Consider the following 19,588-nt stretch of genomic DNA (forward strand, 5'->3'; position numbering starts at 1 on the left):
ATAATTGTCTGATAATAAAACACTCTTTTCTTAATAAAAAACATATTAAAAACTCAGTAATTACTAAAGGGGACTTTTTATGCAAAAGTGACTCCCAACACGTGGGCTGATCATTTTTGCTGTCATTGAGAAAGGTGTGGCAAAAAATGTTGCCCTGTGTTGCGATAAAGAGAAGATGCTCAGGACAGGCTATTGACACTAGAATTGAGTTTACTACTGTGTTGGGAGAGGAAAGGAAACACCATACTTCCAACACACAGCTAGACTTCTGCACAAACGAACCAGACCCTTCGTTCTGTGCGACCATTGAAGATTAGCTAATCTCGATACATGTTTACTTAGAGGCGGGTTTACAAACCACAAGAGAAAAAAAAAAATCTATTTCAGATTTTAGGTGATATTCAGTGGAAGGAGCTGACTCCATATTTCTTCCTACATACTACCTCCGGTTCTAATTATAAAAGTTAATTAACTAATTTGAAGAGATTAAAAACAACTAAATTAGTTATTTGTAATAAATAGGTATTGTTTTTCTTAAAATATCTTTACTAATCAAATTTATTGACTAGAACTACCATTATTAGAGGGACTATCTTAAAATAAAATGCATAAATATAAAAAACAATGTGGATTGAGATGTTATAATTAGGACAAAAATAAAAGTCAAACAAAATTTTATATTAAGAACAGGATGTAGTGCAACTATATGTTTTCAAGTAAATTTTTAATATAACTGAAAAGGACCTCCTTTGCTATTAAATGTGCGAGTTATGTAGTCAATCTATACATATTAAAGCAATCAGTTAAATTGTTACTTATTTCTAAAAATTGTAATTTAATTTTCTTCAAATTCTTCATTTAATTATCTTGCATTGGAAATTATCCAATTAACGAGACATTATCTAATATGCAACATTAATAAGGACAGCTTAAAGAAAAATTACAAATTCAAAAATAAAATGAATTGAGACTTTATATTTAGAGTTAAAGAAAACCTCTCGATCAATTATAGAGAGTGTTATCATAATTTTACAAAAAAAAAGAAGCAATTCATAAAATTGAGAGTTATCAAAATTTGATTTAATCCCAACATGAATGCCAAAAATAACTTAAAATAAAATAAGTGGATGTTTTGTAGATTTAACTCATTCTATAATGATTTGCATTGAGATTTTATAATAATAATTTCATGGTTTGTATAATGATCCATCTAATTTTATTTATGATAAAATTAAAAAATAATATCGCTTTGTTGGTTATCAACATAATTTTTGTCTATTTTTTAAAAATAAATACTCATATCGATCTTTATATAATTTTTTTAATATATAATAGTAGAATTTAATGGTTGCGTCGTTGTTTTGGTTACATTGTATGTTTTGTTTGTTTGTATTGACTTTTTCTTTAAAAATATTTATTTTATGGTAATTATAACTTATCACATTAATGGGTCCTGTTTAAAATGGATAACCATTAGCCAATGTTCAAGTTCAACATTATTTTTGTCTTAAAATAACCCGTGAATCTGAATTCTTTCAATTGGGTTCAAATAAAAACGGAGAATTATAAATGGATCCAATTTTTCGATTTTCACTGGAGATTAGAAATAGATGGACTCTATAATCCTATTTCACTGACGGGATTATGCCCAAAAAATAAGTTTCCTGCAACTAACCCCAATCGAAGGATCCAAATCCAATTCATTTTGTCATTTTGCGCTTTGGCATCAAGGTCCACCCTCCTCCCATCGTAGCTTAAAAAAAAAAAAAAAAAATCAAGGCTCGTTTGAATTTTCAAGGGAAGAAAAGAAGAAAAGCGCCAATTTTCACTGGCAACTAGCAAGGGCACCCGCTGGTCGAGCTCTCAGAGCAAACTAGAGCGTGCGTCACCTCGGTTTCAAATTTCCCTCTAGTGATCCCTAGCAGTTCGACATCGCAGAGACATTTCGCTACAGCCGAGAGTCCACTGAGTTAAATTATTTGCATTTTCCATAAAAAATTGCAGAACAATCTCAATCCATTCCATCGTCATTGCCACCCATGGAGCTCCCCGCCCTTCGCAGGTCGTTCTCCCTCTTCTGTTTTTTTTTTTTGTTTGGTTCCTGCAATTCCTCTTACTTGCTCGCTATTCTTTTTCATACTTTTCTTTCAGTCGATTAAAGGAGCTTCACGAGTGTTGCGGCGAAGACGTTCCTGAATTAAACTCTCTGGACACAGAGAAATTACTGCAGGATTCTGCTCTTGAATTGGAGGTATCGTTGCATTATTAGCATTGCTTTCTTTGTCTCTTCCCCGGTCACTAAATACTATATTGTGTTTTTCTTATTTACAGAGCAGAATACAGCAGATTGTGTCCGAGTGCTCTGATGTGGGTTTCTTAGAAGATGGTGATATAGGTGAGTACTCTTTTAGTTCTTCTGAATTTCTGGTGAGACAAGTTTCTCTGCAGAATTGTATAGCGGGTATAGTATATGACTTTCAGCAGCCTTCCCATCGGGTTTCCTTCATTGAAGGAGTGGGTTTTCGCCTTTCTTGTTCTTGTTTCTGTAGCTTTTTTCCTGAGGCGGTTCAATAGATTAGAGTCCGCTAGAATTAGTAATTTGGTAATCGAGTTCAGCTGTATGGACTTCGAAAGCACTGCTGTGTTTTCTTGTGCCATCTGAGTCTGGATATTTTACTTCCGTCGTTCCATTCTCACCCTGACGCTTACGCGTGGAACCTTAGAGGGGGAATTAAGGTGAAGCAGAGAGTTACAAAATTCATGGTGAGATTTTATAAGTTGGTCGGTTTTCACACAGATGCTTACTTAGAGCATTTGAAGGAGGAACATAACAAGGTGGAAGTTGAAAGCTCCAATATAGCTAAAGAGATTGAGCGGCTTACCAAAATGCAGAAAGAAGGTGATGCCTTTGACTGTGTCTTGCATGTCTATCAGGAGATGGAACCTCCTTCCCCCCCTCTCTTTTTGTCATTCATTTACTTTTCTTGATTTTCCAGATTCACACATGTTGGAGGCTAAACTTGAAGAACTGAAATGCTCTTTAGATTATGCCACATTAAAGGTTAGTTGTCGATTGAAGGTGAATTCACTATATTTTACTCTTGTTGGTCAACTAAGAAGCTGTAAACTTAAATTGAAACCTAGTGCGGCATTTTTTTATCCTTCATTGAAATGAAATCCTCTCAATGATATGCTTTCAGGAATCAAATTTTCTGTTTGATGTTTGAAAGGAATACACTTGCAGCATCTTCTGGATAAAATATAAAATACATATTTTTGACAAGCTACACTATTCATAAGCCATGAACAGTGTAATTGATTTATCAGACTTGTTTAATGTATGGGGTTGACATCTGGTTGGCGTCTAAAAACAGATGCCAAACAGTATAAACAATCAGAAGTAATAGCTTTGCTGATTTATAAATATGCCTCTTTACAAGTGAATAATTATTTAAGCGACGTCAGAATTTAGATAGAATACCAAACATTTATATTTACACCAACGATCCAAATTACCTATAGAATGACAGCGGTTGACTGTATGGTCATAATACCAATCCTTCTGGCTTCTTTTGTTCTTACTTTGGATTTGGTGCTGATCATATAGTTTTATATTTCCATTTTCTGTTTTCAATGATTTAGATGAACTTTGTGAACCTACTTCAAGTTGTGCTTGATTGATTAAGTCATTGCGTTGTTATAGCAATTGGTGATTTTGTACAATAAACATGTCAATTTTTCCAGTCTTGGTTGAAATCTTGCCTGTGAGGCATATGAGATTTTCATTGTAGTAATCATATTTTGGCTTTGGTTCATTATATTACGAGGATCTAAAGACTGCAAGGGCAAGTGAAGGTGTTGATGCTCATATGCTAGACGATAACCAGTCAAGTTTGACCACTGCACATGAAGACGATAATTTAGAGGTCTTTTTAACTAATCATACTACTTTTCTGTTTGCTTCTTGAGGATTGTATGAGATTGTAAGATATATTGACTAAACAATCGGTGATCTGTTGTTCTGGTTCTTATTATTCTAGTGATTCTCTGTAGTTAATTAGCATTTATGACTTTCCTTTTTTTTTAATTCTTTCTAAAGAATAAATTTTTGCTTCCTCTTGGCAGCTATTAGAACTTGATAATAAGATTGATGAAATGAAGTCAAATGTCAAGTCTCTGCAGGATATTAAGCATCTGGTCAATTGGTAATTTTGTCCGCCTCCTCGTACACTTTAGATACTTGTATACATCTTGACATGCTTATCCTTGTTCCTTTGTTTAGGTTTGATATGGTGGATCAGATTGAGGATGCACTGATGGGCTTAAAAGTGCTTGCATTTGATGAGAATTGCATCAGGTTGTCATTACAAACCCACATGCCAAACATTGATGCAACTGAAGTGAACCATGAGTTATTAATCGAAGTTTTAGAAGGAACTATGAAGTTAAAGAATGTTCAGGTATCAAAACATATGTGGTTGCTTTTGTAAGTGGCTGTGTTAAACATTTGTCAAGGATTGTCGCCCCAAAAACTTGAGTTGTTTGTAAAAGCTTGGGATTGATTTTATCCATATCTTTGACATGCTCTCATGCAAAGCCTTTTGGGCTTGCTGAGCGACAAAGCATGTTGAATTTATGTTTGCTGGATGTGTGATATGGTTATACTTTTTATTTTTGTGACATTATATGATTATACTCATTCCTTAGAGTCTTGCCTTAAATTTTTGGTCTCCATTTATTTTCAATTTTAATTTATAATCCTTGTTATATAGGTTTTTCCGAATGATATATATGTGACCGACATTGTTGATACTGCAAAATCTCTCAGGTTTGCTCTGTTCTTTTTCTCAGCCTCGCTTCTGCTCCATTCCTTGCTGCCCTAACTTACATCTATGGATTCTTGGCTATCATTCTCTCAGTTCCCTATAAGATAATAAGATTATAATCAAGTCAATTCAATGCTGTATTTAAATATATGTATCAGCTGATAACGTTTGTTTTCAATTTCTTAACCAAATCAGATCTCATTATGCATAAGAGTCGTACTGGTTATTCTTTTTAAAAAAAAAAAAATCATGACCTCAAAGAAAGTTGACTACCCTAACACAAGTCTCAACTTTATGCTTTATAAAGTATAAACAAATACTTTCCTTCAGTGAAACAACTACAAACACAAACTCACACAAAAAGAAAAAGAAAAAAGAATTGGAGTGAAGGACAAAAAATGCTTTCTATTGTGTCAGATTTTGCGAAAGTTAGATCTGATTATTTTCACTGTGCTGTATTTACTGTGCAGCAATTCTTCATTGCAGTGGCTTATAAGAAAAGTGCAAGATAGAGTTATACTTAGCTCACTTAGGCGTCTTGCAGTAAAGGATGCTAACAAATTAAGGTGAGACCTTTGATGCAAGCCTAGTTTTAGTGTACTTAAAATTTGGCTCTTAATTCTTTTGATCGATTTTTAGTATACAATGACCTTATGATTTGAAACGTACTTCATTTTATGTTCGACTACAGATATTCGCTTGAATACTTGGATAGAGATGAAATTATAGTGGCTCATGTCGCTGGAGGAATTGATGCATTCATAAAGGTATCTCAAAATTGGCCGCTGTATGGTCCTCCATTGAAGCTTATATCTCTCACGGGATCAGATAATCTGAAGGAAATTTCTCTAAGTTTTCTCTGCAAAGTTGAGGTCAGCGATATCATTTCCTTTCTCCCTCCTTTTAATGATTTCCTTGAAATTTTTGTTCTTGCTTTTGGTTGTAAAAGGGTATTCTTAGTGTGCTGAGTTTTGATCTCAGAGAATTCCTGTTTTCTATTCTGTTAGACCTACTGAAATCAGAGTAGCTAATACCACTATGTCGTTTTCATGCCTTCTGATAGCCAGAAACGCTTCAAAATCTGCCCATAATTATTGTGTCCGTGTTGCTCATCGTTTTTTTTTTTTTTTGTTTCCGGTCTCATGTAATGTTTTTGTTTATTTTTATTTAGACAATTTAACACCCCCTTCTCCCATAGAGGAGGGGACCCACACACCCATCACACACTCACCCACCTCTATTCTAGCAACATGGGGTATGAAAACCACAATCTCCTCTATGGGAGGTGTGGGGTGCCATGTGAGTTATAAGCTCTTGGCATGGTATGATTTATTTAACTACTCCTTGTTAATTGCATTCAAATACTTGATAGGTGGTCTTTCCTCTAGATGACTTCTCTGAATCTTCTTTGTCACGCCTTCTAGTGCTATTCTGACTGCTGATCATAATCTTGTCGACTGGAAATGGTCAAGATTACTGACTTTTTCTCTCTTTTACTTCTCGTGTTTTCTTTTGGCGTGGGGCTTTTGACTCTTTAGAAGTTAGCCAATTCATCAGATTCTCATATTCGGCAAAATATACCAAGCTTCGTGGATGCCATTGAAAAGATACTGATAGAACAGATGCAGTCAGACCTTCATGCCGAAGATAGTTCGGCCCATTGATATTTGTGATACTTTCAGATTGTACATGCCTCTAGAGTCTATTTGCTTTTGGTCTGTTGAATCACCAATCGTTCGTTCATATTCTTGAAATCTTTCCTTTTGCTCAAGCATACTTCCGTAAGTGTATTAGCCAATATTCATAACAATTTGAACCGGCACACCTGATGATTGAACGATTCATCAATTAACGGCCAAGCATGGAAAAGAGTTCATTCAAATTAATAATATATAAACTTATGAATTTAATTAATTCATAAATAATTACGATGCTTGTGTTCTACTCCTCCGGTCCTTAATATAGGATCCAATTATTGAGTTGGTTTTGATCCTAAATATAAGATCTATTTACAATATTTATCAATTTTTTCTAAATTACCCTTATAGATACTCCCTCAATCATAATCAAATAGAAGAGGGAAATGAGGTATTAAAAAAGATGAGTATGGTGTTTTAGGAAAAATGTGTCACTTTTCTTCTAATTAACTAACTTACCTAACTTTCTTAATCTAATCAAATTAGTTAAATGGGTTTTACATTAAGGACCGGAGGAGTATTTATCGGGCTGTGAAGATGATCATTCGGGAGTAACATTTTGGACTTGTAAATACTCCCTCCGTTCCTTATTATAAGAGACGAATAACCGAATTACGTTGATAAAAAAAACAGTTAAAATTAGTTAAGAACAATTAATGTGTAAAAAGTATAATTTTTTTTCTAAAAATGCCCTCATTAATAAGGAGAGAGAGCATGAGAGAGAACAATAGTAAATTCTTAAAAGAAAGAGAAGTGGGAAGGAAAGTGTGAGTTGGAGATAATAAATATGGGTAAAATAGGAAATCAACACAAAAAAGTAGAGACAACTTTTAAGTGTCTCTTATATTTAGGAACATGCTATAAGCATCAAATGTCTCTTATAATAAGGAACAGAGGGAATAGTATTTTAATTGTGATTTATAGAATATAAAATATGAAATAAATATGTGAAAAGAGATGTTTGTGTTCTATTTATCGGGCTGTGAAGATGATCATTTGGGAGTAACATTTTGGACTTATAAATAGTATTTTAATTGTGACTTATAAAATATAAAATATGAAATAAATATATGAAAAGAGTTTTATCTCAACTTATATAAAACGTGATTTTAAATTGGGTTTTTATTGCCACCTAAAATGTTGTTTTTGCTTTAAAAAAAAATCTCTTTGGTACTAAAATTGCAATCAATTGAATTAAAATACTTATTTATTAACGATAGACTCTTCTTAAACATCATCTTTAATTTGTTTCATAATGTTTCACAAGTTCGCTGTCATCTCAATTAAAAAAAATTTATAATAAAATTACAGAAATAGGTAAATTGTACTCCACAAATTAAAATCTTTCAGTGAGAATTCGTAATGCAGTACAAAATTTCAAGTTATACATCATCCCTTACATATTTCACTCGCAGGTTACAGAATTGATTGACAAATTTGTAATGAAAATTAGACTGTAAGAAATAACATTATTCAGCTTCTGAAGAAGCATTTCTGAAATAAATATATATAATTTAACGAAACAGAAGAATTGTGAGGATGCTGCTGTACGTGGCAAACACAGCTTTTTTTTTTTTTTTGGTTAAAAAACACTTTTTTTTAGGTACGGGTATCTTTTTATCGGAAATAATCTCGCATTTTAGAGAGCTGTACCAGGGCTATGCAAAAACCCGATAGTCTAACCCAAGCAAACGCAGTCCAGTATGGTCCAGAAAAAATTGGCTCAAAATAACACTGGACTAGACTAGACCGGACTGGTCTCATTTGGTTGACTGGACTAGGGACTAGCCCCTCAGACCAGTTAATCTAGTCCAGTCTAGCCCGGTTTTTTTTAAAATTATTATTTATATAATCTTAATTTGATTTAATTTTTCTATATAAGTTTTTTGTCTATTCAAATAATCAAGATTTATCTATTGACTTCCTAAGTAAGAGCATGCATATATATTTTTTACAATATAAAATCTATATTAATGAGGATTAATTAATAAAACATGACATATTGGGAAATTGAAAGGAAATGATCAAATTTGATGAACTTTAAATTGAAATATTTGCAAAATTTTATATAGTAAGTTACAATCTTGTATCCTATTGAAGAAAAAAAAAAATTTTAAAATAAATTTAGATTCTGAACTGCCTGGACTGGTCTAAGCAGTCAAGAGGATCAAAGTCCAGTCCAATCGACCTCAGGTTGGTACTGGACTGGACCAGACCTCAGACTGTCTTTTTCAGTCCGAGATCTTTACTAGACCAGACTTTGAGTTGATAACAAACTATATCCAATCTAGTCCATACACACCCCTAAGCTATACTATGAAGCACAAATGTCTCTATAGTGAGCCCAGGCCCAAATCCGAACAGGACACCCAATCAAGCCCCTCACCCGTAGTTTTAAGCCCATCTTCAGCGGCTTCTTCCTCATGTCATCTCGTCTAAGATTAACAACACGCAAGCACTGGACATGTTCCCGTACTCAGTAAGAATATGTTGGGTGGCCCGAATGGTCCAAGATGGCCGGGCCACCTGCATGCGCGATCCAAAGGAGTTGTAATCAAAATTCCCAATGGCCTGAATGCTTCCCCTAAGGCCTTCTCAATGTTCTTTTCATTTTTTTGTTTCTGAAGGAGGGCTACCAGATTACAAAATGTCTTGAGTTAATTCCACTACAATCATTGTTCACCGGTGATCTCAAATGCTCTGGGCAAGCATCAAAGAGAGGGTGGAAAGTAAGCCCAATTCCCCAACAAGCCCATCAATAGTCCCTTCACTGTCAGCAACTATGGTTTGGGCCGTCTATACTATCTCAAATATGGGCTTCTCAACTCGTGGAATCGGGTCGGAGCCCACAATGACCGCTGCCGCTCCATCACCAAACAAAGATCGGCCCACAAGGCCATCAAGATGGTTATCACTGGGCCAACGAAACGCGACGGCAGAGCACCCGGGCTCCTTGGTTATCCTCAGCCAAGTCTTGGCCCACCAGAGCACCGTGCCGCCGGTGAAGCAGCCTTGCTGGTACATCATGTATCGCTCCACGGGCGGGCAAAGGCCCAAGAGCTTGGCGAGCTGATAATCAGCTCCGGGCATGTTGACACCATGGGCGCATAAGAGTGAGTGAGTAATTTTGGATCTGGGTTGACCCCATTCTTTAATGGCCTTGGTTGCCGCCTCTTTTCCCAGCCTTGGGACCTCCAGAACCACAATGTCTTGTCTAGCATTAATTGAGGGCACAATGTAAGCACACATGTTAGGGGTTACAAAACTTGGCCCTAGTTTGAAGGAGATTTTAGGTTTCCTGCACACAACGGATTTTACAAAATCCGTTCTTGGATCTGCAGGTGCGTTATGGTTGTTGCGTAATAAAGAGTTTGAACAGAAGCATTTTAAAAGACCGAACAAAATGACGTTACGCTCATGATTTCAGGCTCAGTACAGATAAAAAAGAAAAAAAGAAAGAAAACAGAGAACTAAATGCCTTCTTTTATATATAGAACAGAGGTAGTTACATAAAAATATAAGTAAAAATGACTAGAAAACCATTACAAGTTACAAGATACACTAGATGTGTACAGTCTCACCTAATGGAAGAATATACTCGATAATGCATTCGGCAAATCTGTGCCCTTTCGGCTACTTCTCGTAACCATAACACAAGACCCTAGATAGCCAAGTGTAGCCGCAAGCAACAAAGGAGATGCATTATCCATCAACAATGAATTGATCTTCTGATTATCTCCCTCAACCCTAGTGTCACCGTGAACTACACCATTTACATGATGCAAGTTTTGCATCATCTGTGAAAGATAATGGTTGCTAGCACTAGTATGATCAGATAAACCAGCAGGTTGGGCAGTCCACTGTGAGAAAATACCAAGCAATTGGCTAGTAAGATTTTGTTGTTCATGAAGTATGCGTGTTTGCATCTGGCCCATTTCGGCACGGTGCTGATTTAAAATATCATCAATCCTCTTCTTCCATTCTAACCTTTTGTTATTCATTCTTTCCTCCCAGTCCCTTTCATATATTAACTCTGCTTCTCTTCTTTTTCTTTCTATCACTTCATTCTCCTTCTCTATAGCTTCCCACTCAGACATTCTCTGCCTCCTCAAATTCTCCCTTTCTTTTTCCCTCTCCTCCCTCTCCTTTTCTCTTTTTCCAGTCTCTTTTCCCATTGCTTCTCAAGCTCAATTCGAAAGTTTTCCCTCCTCTGCCTCTCCCGCTCTCTGTCTATCTCTTGTCGCTCAAACCGAGCCTCCATTTCTCTCAATTGACCAAGTTGGCTTGCAAGCATCCTCCATGCCTTTTTCCAACCCCTTCACCACCTTTCTCTTCTTCTTTAAGCTGGACCCAGTCAATTCCACTTCTTCATACACATAACCATTGTCTGCATCTTCCCTCAATCGATCACTTCCGTTATATATTCACTTCACCCCTTCTTCAGCATCATAATCAAAACCCAAATTCATTACCTCATTCTCAACCCCATCAATCCCAGCCGTGAAGTCCCCTTCCCCTGAATGACCTATTTGGCCAAACTCAATGATATCCATCGTCCCGCTGTGCCCCAGAAACCCTCCATTTTCACGATCCCCATTTGCCAAAGTCATTAACTCATTGTTATTACTATGACCAAGAGCCACATCACCGAAAACCTCCTTATACCTGAGAAAATTAGACCAATGGGTAAGACCCTCAACCCAATCAAACTCATTCCCATTGGAATCCCCACCAGAGTTTTCCATTGACGAAAACTCAGGCTTCTTAATTTTTTGCTTGACAAGTAAAAACTGGTGCCTCATGTTCTGGACCTTAGTGGACACATCCTTCCAAGTCCACTGCCAGGGATAGGCAACGGGATCGCGAAGATGGTGAACCGAATTGACATAACAAGCAATGGGTTTGAACTTTTTCTCACGGGGTTTCATCTTGGCGAGTGTTCCGTCAGCAACCATGTCGCCATACTTATCAATTAGGGTTTTTTCCTCAGCCTCGGTCCATTTCTTTCTTCTTGGAGGCACCATCGGGAACCGACCCCAGGATCCTCCTCGAAGACAACAGGCTTATCGGATATAGAATTTTATAGCATAATAGAAATGAAACCACCACAATTCAATACGACCAACAACGAGAGCAGCAAATGGATGGCACTTACCTTCTGTGATGGTGAATAAATCACAAGAAGCTCAAGTGACGCTTGCAGCAAGAAGATGGAGCAGCGGAAGTGCTGAAGAGTGACTTTCTCGAGGAAACGGGGGGAGATATGGGAGGGATTGATGCAGGTTCGCGCAGGAATCGGGAGGGCGATATTTCCACAGAACCATCTAATTTAATATAATAAAAGTAATTTGGGTGGTTTGCTGCGTTGTCGGAGTGGTTGATTGTTCGTGGCTCTGGCCGCGGAGGTTCGATTCCGTTTTTTCCTATGTTGTAGTAATCCTTTATTTCTAGTTATTGAAATTTCTTACAGAAAAAGAGGTTTGTGAGCGTTAAAATGCAATTGAAAAAACACTGGTAAATAAATATAGGAGAAAATTAGCCCGAAGGACCGATACAGAGAGATATTTAATCTAAAATCCCTCAAAAATGTTATTTATCTTGAAGAATTAAAAAGAATTTCTTTGTGACCTTTTTACATTATTGCTTCATTGCTCCTAATCACGGAATAGTGGAGACACAGACCATCGCATCTCTTCCACATAATTCTGTGTCATTGGAAATTTCTTCATCGCCTACTTCCATCCATGTCCAAATCTTGATTAATCCATGGTAAAGATGAAAGTGGTGACGAGTTTGAAATTGTAAATCTGGTTCTGGTTGAAAATAGAAGAGGAAATGTAATGTAATTAAAAATATTGAAATAATAATCACGGAATATTTAAATATTACACAAATGGAAGAGAGACACAAAAGTTCGCATTACTTAATTAATAAAAAAATATAAGCAGTTATAAGATTGGGAAAATTAAAAATAAATCCTAAATAAAGAAACTGATTATTTTTTTAAGATTCATTTTATAAATAAGATCTTATGATTAGAACCGAATGTAGTGTTAAACTTTATGTTTGCAAATAGATAAGACTTATCAGTAGTTAATCTTTTTTTATTTTTATTGGCACATATATGTTTCTCCTATAAGTTTGGAGATTCATTGCTTGCTAGTTAACAAGTTAATAGATTCATAATTGGTTCAGTGACAAACAGCTTAGTCTAGTCCCTATGCGACGAGATGATGTGAATTCTCTATATGATAGTTTTATTATGCCTTCTACTTTGTTTCTTTTTTCTTATTAATGATTATGCATGAAAATGAAGCCCTTTGCTGCGCTGCATCGGCTTCTTTGTTTCTTTAAATAATTATTAAAAAAAAAAAAACAGCCCTTCGCGCACGTGCCAGTTTCAGTTCAAATCCCTCGAGAAAACGAAGAATAATGAGAAAAGACACAAAGAGGACTAGAGGAGAGCTAAATGACATGTTGTGATCAACATCCCTAAAGACATTTGTGAGACAGTTGCTGCTGAAGTCTTGTACAAGAACACGAAAGATGTCTCTTTCCCTGTTCATTTTTAGAGAGAGAGAGGGAGATAGAGAGAACAAGGTGCTCTCTCTCTTGTCCCGCCACTCTGGCCCTGCGGTTTCAATTCTTTTTAATAAAACCTTTCATCAGATGTCCTTTCTATAACACTAGCTTCTGCTGCTGGTCCATGAGAAACAAAGACTGGCTCAAAAACTCTCTCAGGCTATCTAAGCTCGTGTGAAAGATTCGTACGAGATGGCAGGACTTTCATTAGGAGTACTGGGTTCCGTGGGTTTGGACCCCATGTCTTTGGTTTTGTGAAGAAGGAAGGTGCCCCCTAATATTGTCACAAAGCCACACAACTCTGTTGCTATCTGAGATGCATTTTGTGAGTCCCACTCCTTCATCCAACAACACCACCAACTAGCTCAGTGAGAATGCTAACTAATAGTGTGTAGTAATGAGCGTTAGGCACGCACCTTGAACATGATTACGCTGGCTAGTATAGTAAATGTTGTAAACATCACGTAGTAAACTGGTGATACGACAGCTGTGTTGAAGGTGTCCAAAGCCTGCAAAAATTATTCCAAAATGAAATTGAAAGTCAAACCACGACTCTAGCATATTACTGGTTTCCAGTCTACCTGGCCTGATCAATTGTGGACTGTGGACGTAGCATAATGACAGTAACAATCCATTAACTAACTGTTAACTAATAGATATGATGCATCTTACCTTGTTCAAGTAATTAATCTGCAAAAGACAACATCCTATCACAAGCAAGGTGAAAAACCAGGTCTCAAAGTATTTGAATTGATTCATCCCTTCAAATGAAAGCTTCAGCGCTATTCCTACAGCTTTCACGCCCATAACCTGCACAAATTAAAACAAGGGGAGGATAGGTTTTCCGGCAGTAGCCATGACACGTGGTGAGCTTCAAAAATATAATTAATCCGTACCGTAAGAGAGCCGACGAGAGAACATATTCCGACATAGATGATCATATGCGTCTGCCCATGACGTGGCACATACCAGAAAATAAGAACACAAACAGCAATCACAACAGCAATAGTGTACACAAGAAAGCCTGTTCGTGAACAATTTCTTGCTGTTAGCTAGATTTAGCATGAAATAGATGTATACTACGGACCTAACTGAATTTGTTAATTGTGAAAAGAAGTTGTTAAAACAAAAATAAGGCACAAAATATACCTGGTTCTGTGGCGAGTTCCCACACTTCCTTAACAGAATGAATGTTTCTCTCATGCGGTGCATGCAAAACAATAGTTGTAGAGCCCACCATACACAGAGCACATCCAAGCTGACCAAACACGTGCAATTTCTCACGGAGGATAAAATGAGCTAGCACTGCACTGCGCATTGTGAATGTTTTCTTTCATGATGGGCGCATCCAATTGAAGGTAAGGATTGAAAATGCACATCTACAATGGGTCAAAGCGAAAGAAAAAAAAAGAAAGGGTTCTTAACAGTTTACTGTGAGGAATGCCGTTGGTTACCTGAAAATGATGCTTAAAGCTCCTAAAGGAGTTACAAGTATAGCAGGAGCAAATGCATAAGCCGCAAAGTTGGCGATTTCCCCAAATATCACTAGAAACAACATAACCACAGAATTTAGCATCATCCATAGGATTAGTCCTTCCAATATTATGTGCATCAGTTGTTCAGAAGCAAAGGACATGTTTACGGCTACAGAATTCTGATAGCAGTTAGCACTTCGAAAGGTGTTGGAATCTTTTCCATTGACAATAAAACTCAAACACGTAATAACCACTTCTCCACCTTTTCACCTGGCCTTTGACCAGAAACATAAGTCTATGGTATCGCACAGTACTTCATGCAAACATGTTGGAACCGATTAGAAGTTTATAATTCATAGCTATCCTCTATCTATAGAAAAAATAAGAAATCCGCTCCGGATTAATTGAGCTAATCTCTTGAAAATCTCTAGGATCCATTTGGCATCAACATGTAGTGAAGTTTGATTTTGTGTATATCAGTAGTCTTCTTCATGCATAGTCTTGTAGGGTGGGGGGACAAAGTAAAGGCAATGCAATATAATACTTCCTCTTTCACACTGCATCTCTCAATTTCCTCTCATCTTGGAAAAGTAAACAACATCTAAAGTGGAAAAGTAAACAACATCTAAAGTCTACATTAAAAAAAAAAACAATCGACTATTCTGATTTTATTTGAGCAACAATATAAAAATTTCAAGAACAGAACCTTACCAGAAATAACTTATGCTACATAAAGAAGTAGGAGGAATTCACTATATATGTGTAATAAAATGATAGAAATAGCCATCTTCCCGCGCGCGGCTTCAGTCAGAGAAGTAAAAGTTTCAAGGACTGAACTGTTTCTATAACTCTAGTCCAACCCCTCAGAGGCCACAAGTGAATATGATTGCGGGCACTCATTTGAACTTAATATAGGGAAATTTTACATCCTTGTCTTTCGGCCACGCAAGGAAACAATTTACTTAATTGGAAACACGAGAGCTACGGTAACACTTGAACCTTTTAATATTAGAAGAAAAGCGTGAAATCTGTTTATAATAGAACTTGTTAACTGGAAAATACAGAAAACACCCTTATATTGTGCAATGCCACATGACGTAATAAAATACTGTAAAAACCAGTGACGATTAAAACTCACTTACTTGTGATCATTCCCATCCACCACCATGGTTCATACAGGTATGCATGGCCTCCAGAGGCTGATTATATTAAAGAGCACGAAATAATGGAAAATGAGGGCAAATTTTTGTGTTTAATAAAGATAGCAAGAAAATGAAAAAAAAAATAGATATATAAATAAAAAGGTGAACCTGCTCTGTTCCCCGTATTCCCAGCCCTTTGGAGACCCTTCTTTTTGATAATGAAGCTAGACCCAATGAAAACGCTCGAAGACACAGCGAGAACAAGGCCTTTTACGTTGTCAGACGATATCCCCATATATCACGAAAAAAGAACAACAGCACCCAAAGATTCTTCGCCGAAGATTGCAGGCAGCGCCAAGATGAGCAGAAGTTCTTCAAATATGGCACGTAAATGAAAAGTAAGAATCCAAAAGGGCAAAAACAAAACAAGGTAGGATTGACAAACAGAGCATACCTTCTTGGCACCCTGCAAACAGATATCAAGCGATAAACAGTAAGCCGAAAAGAAGAGAAAAACGCATTTGTGAATCGAAAACCACAGGAGCAGGGTTCTTCAGGTAGCTGTTGCGAGGAGGCGGAGGAAGAACGAAGGCCAGTCGGAGAAAGAAGGGCAGGGCGGGTGGTGGAAGAGGGGCACGAGGAGAAACGTAGAGGTGGGAGCAAGACGCAACGGTAAGTCCGTTACATATGCATCCCACGAACAAATGGGAAAATACAGCCACAATTTAACAAGTTTTCCGCGGATCCAGATTTGCTGCTTTTTTTCCCTGATATATATTCTTACTCGCTTGTGATCTTAGCCGTTTTCTTAATCGACGGATCCCATTATGCCACCCAATATTAATGGATTCACACGGGGACTATGCATAATCCAGACCGTTGGCTTCGAATCTCACTCTCGGATAATGATTATGATCCAAGGAAACTATTGAGGAACATTGATTCCGTTTTCCCCCCCTTTTCACCATATCTCCACCGCCGTTATCGAGAGCTTGTTTCCTCTTCATGCCTTGAACCCCCAACCATATCATCCATTTCTTTTTATCTGAAGTTAAATTTGGTCTGTTCATGTGCTTGTATTAGTTTTTTAGAAATAATTTTACAAAAGTATATGTAAAAAGAAATTGTTCACCACTTATATCAAAACACCTTTTTAATTATATGGGATGCCATATAAAATCGGTAGGCTACATTTCAACTTTCAAGCAACCAAAAAAAGAAAAATGACAATAAAATATTTTCTGAATTTCAAAATGACAAATAAGGCATCCGAATAAATAAAATGACAAAGAAGACATCAGGTACCAATCTGGGATTTTGATTTTGAATTTTACAAAACACACAGTAGGATTTACAGCTTTCATGGTGAGAGTTACTACTTCATTAATAGGTTTTGCAATCTGTTTTGAAGGGCTGGGCAAGTTTTGTCTAATTTTATAAACACATAGTGGGATTTACAACTTTTATAGTTAGATTTACTACTTGGTCAATGGGTTTTGCAACCTGTTTTGAGAAGTTGGGCAACTTTTCTGTAAAAAAATAATACAATTCCACGCTGAATTTTACAAAACACATAGTGAGATTTACAACTTTCATAGTGAGAGTTACTATTTCGTCAATAGGTTTTGCAACATGTTTTGAGACCAAAAATCAAAATTCCAGATTAGTACCTAATACCTTATTTATTGTTTTATTTATTTGGATGCCTTATTTGTTATTTTGTCATTTGAAATTCAGAAGGTATTTAATTGTTATTTTTCCAAAAAAAAAAAAAAACTTCTGCTAAAGGTTCTCTTTCTCACAAGAATTTGTTAGTCAAATTCAAAAAGTTAAACGCAAGTGTAATGTCCAAACATGCTTTAATTATTTCTGGCTAGATTAGGCGCATGCTTGGTTTCATATTGCATCTAAATGCACGCTTGGCAATTGTTGTGACTTGTAATATATTGCTTCCAATCCTAATTATAAAAACTAGTTGACTAATTTGAGGAGATTAAGGGAAAAAGTTAAGTTAGTTATTTGTAATAAATAGGTGTTGTTTTTCCTAAAATATCCTTGTTAATCAAGTTTATTGACTAGAACTACTATTATTAGAGGGACTACCTTGAAAAAAATATATAAATATAAGAGACAAAGTGGATTAGAGTTTTATAATTAGGATCAAAATAAAAGTCAAACAAAGTCTTATATTAAGGACCGGAGGTAGTATTTTTTTAATATAAGAGTTAGTTAACTAATTTGATTAGATTAAATAAATTTATTAAGTTAGTTATTTATAATATATAGGTGTAAATGTGTAGTAGTTAGAACTATCATTTCATAGAACATTTAACCTATACAACTACTATGATGACTATTTTGAAAAAATAGATAAATGTAAGAGATAATAAATTAGGATCTTATATTTATGACTAGAATAAATGTTAAAAATTATTTCGAAAGTAATATAAAGGGGAAATTGCAAAAAAAGACCTTGGAATTGTAAAAACGCAGATAGGGACCCTTGACAACTTCACTTTGGGTTTTGACAAGAATAATATGCCCTGAAGTTGTCAAAACCCAAAGTGAAGTTGTCAAGGGTCCCTATCTGCGTTTTTGCAATTCCAAGGTCTTTTTTTGCAATTTTCCCTAATATAAATGAGGTTGAAGAATTTTATAAGACACTCCATTTGTATGATTGCCAATAATGTGCGATTTGATGTACGGCCTAATCATCGATTTGATATTATTTTATCAGTAAATAATTTAAGAAATATAAACGACTCAAAATACAGTAAAGTTTCAAACAATTAATTGCTATTTCATGCCCAATGCTTAACCACTTCAAACATAATATTGCACATTTGACCAGGAGCTTAACATCTTTTTCTTTCCGTCTCTTTTTAACGCCCCTCTACCTGTACAAAGTTTTAACTTTGACACAATGTAAAACCTACTACCTCCTCTCCTTAGTACTAAGAGCCAGTTGACTGATTTGAAAAAATTAAGGAAAGAAGTTAAGTTAGTTATTTATAATAAATATGTATTGTCTTTTCTAAAATATCCTTACTAATCAAAAGTATTAGTTAGAACTACCATTGTTAGAAAGATTAGCTTAAAAAATATATATAAATATTAGAGACAAAGTGGATTAAGGTCTTATATTTAGGACCAAAATAAAAGTCAAACAAGGTCTTATATTAATGATCGGAGGTAGTATAAGATTTTATTTGACTTTTATTTTAGTTCTAAATATAAGACCTCAATCCACTTTGTCTCTCATATTTATGCATTTTTTTAAGGTAGTCCCTCTAACAATGGTAGTTTTAGCCAATACACTTAATTAATAAGAATATTTTAAGAAAGACAATATATATTTATTACAAATAACTAACTCAACTTCTTTTCTTAATCTCCTCAAATTAGTCAACTAGTTCTTATTATTAAAACCAGGTTAGTAATATTTAACCTCTTTTAGATGCTACCAAACTATATACTACCTCTAATCCTATTTATAAAATCTTGTTCGGAAATGATAAATGAGGCTTAGGATCAGAGTTAGCATACTAGTCAAAGTAAAAGTTAAATGTACATGAACATGGGCATCACGTGACGTCGTCAAAAGAAAGGAGATACGGCCGGCAGGCTTCAGATAAAAATTAAAAGATCACAATTTTTTTTTAAAAAAAAAGAGCATATGCTTACGTGGAGAGCAAATAATTTCCGAAGGGGAAGATAATGTAGGACAACCAAATATTAGATTTAATAATCCGTGTCGCGTGGGCCCTGAATTGCCGTGGGATAATTGAATTCATCGACACATACATGCGACCACGTAACCATCATATTTTCAGTATCATATTAATAAATAAACTTATGATCCCTAT

General features: G+C 35.7%; 2 protein-coding genes and 1 pseudogene across 4 annotated transcripts; 1 reads left to right on the forward strand and 2 right to left on the reverse strand.

The window, feature by feature from the left end:
- The first annotated feature begins 1,854 nt into the window (after positions 1-1,854).
- LOC114718518 (uncharacterized) lies at positions 1,855-6,600 on the forward strand. Of its 3 annotated transcripts, none has more exons than XM_028903862.1 (12): positions 1,855-2,062; positions 2,152-2,251; positions 2,332-2,395; positions 2,798-2,899; positions 2,997-3,079; positions 3,828-3,926; positions 4,126-4,205; positions 4,283-4,460; positions 4,773-4,828; positions 5,297-5,392; positions 5,518-5,698; positions 6,365-6,600. In XM_028903862.1, exons 1-12 carry the CDS (start codon positions 2,040-2,042, stop codon positions 6,488-6,490), a joined length of 1,188 nt encoding a protein of 395 aa, XP_028759695.1. In that variant the 5' UTR covers positions 1,855-2,039; the 3' UTR covers positions 6,491-6,600. The 3 variants fall into 3 exon arrangements, with proteins under 3 accessions (XP_028759695.1, XP_028759696.1, XP_028759697.1); XM_028903863.1 differs by having other exon boundaries at positions 3,837-3,926; XM_028903864.1 differs by having other exon boundaries at positions 2,997-3,061; positions 3,837-3,926.
- Positions 6,601-8,758: 2,158 nt separating this feature from the next.
- Positions 8,759-10,247, reverse strand: LOC114718521 (chalcone synthase 1-like; annotated as a pseudogene).
- A 2,581-nt stretch (positions 10,248-12,828) lies between these two features.
- Positions 12,829-16,402, reverse strand: LOC114718519 (probable magnesium transporter NIPA2). The gene is made up of 9 exons (XM_028903866.1): positions 16,177-16,402; positions 15,891-16,094; positions 15,723-15,779; positions 14,560-14,650; positions 14,255-14,415; positions 14,002-14,129; positions 13,778-13,915; positions 13,522-13,614; positions 12,829-13,443 (listed from the first exon to the last, which is right to left on the reverse strand). Exons 2-9 carry the CDS (start codon positions 16,015-16,017, stop codon positions 13,270-13,272), a joined length of 969 nt encoding a protein of 322 aa, XP_028759699.1. The 5' UTR covers positions 16,018-16,094; positions 16,177-16,402; the 3' UTR covers positions 12,829-13,269.
- Between the last annotated feature and the right edge of the window lie 3,186 nt (positions 16,403-19,588).

The sequence above is a fragment of the Neltuma alba genome, unplaced genomic scaffold, assembly GCF_004799145.2.
Source record: "Neltuma alba isolate B1F8T4 unplaced genomic scaffold, ASM479914v2 tig00011850_pilon, whole genome shotgun sequence".
NCBI classification, from domain to species: domain Eukaryota; kingdom Viridiplantae; phylum Streptophyta; class Magnoliopsida; order Fabales; family Fabaceae; genus Neltuma; species Neltuma alba.

Excerpts from the sequence above, each read along its gene's own strand:
- LOC114718518 (XM_028903862.1), top strand. The coding sequence starts at position 2,040 with ATGGAGCTCCCCGCCCTTCGCAG. Across the intron at positions 2,396-2,797 it reads CTTAGAAGATGGTGATATAG|ATGCTTACTTAGAGCATTTG; the intron begins GTGAGTACTCTT and ends GTTTTCACACAG. Across the intron at positions 5,699-6,364 it reads GTTTTCTCTGCAAAGTTGAG|AAGTTAGCCAATTCATCAGA; the intron begins GTCAGCGATATC and ends TTGACTCTTTAG.
- LOC114718519 (XM_028903866.1), bottom strand. The coding sequence starts at position 16,017 with ATGGGGATATCGTCTGACAACGTAAAAGGCCTTGTTCTCGCTGTGTCT. Across the intron at positions 14,416-14,559 it reads GCTTTAAGCATCATTTTCAG|TGCAGTGCTAGCTCATTTTA; the intron begins GTAACCAACGGC and ends CACAATGCGCAG. Across the intron at positions 13,615-13,777 it reads AGATTAATTACTTGAACAAG|GCTTTGGACACCTTCAACAC; the intron begins GTAAGATGCATC and ends TAATTTTTGCAG.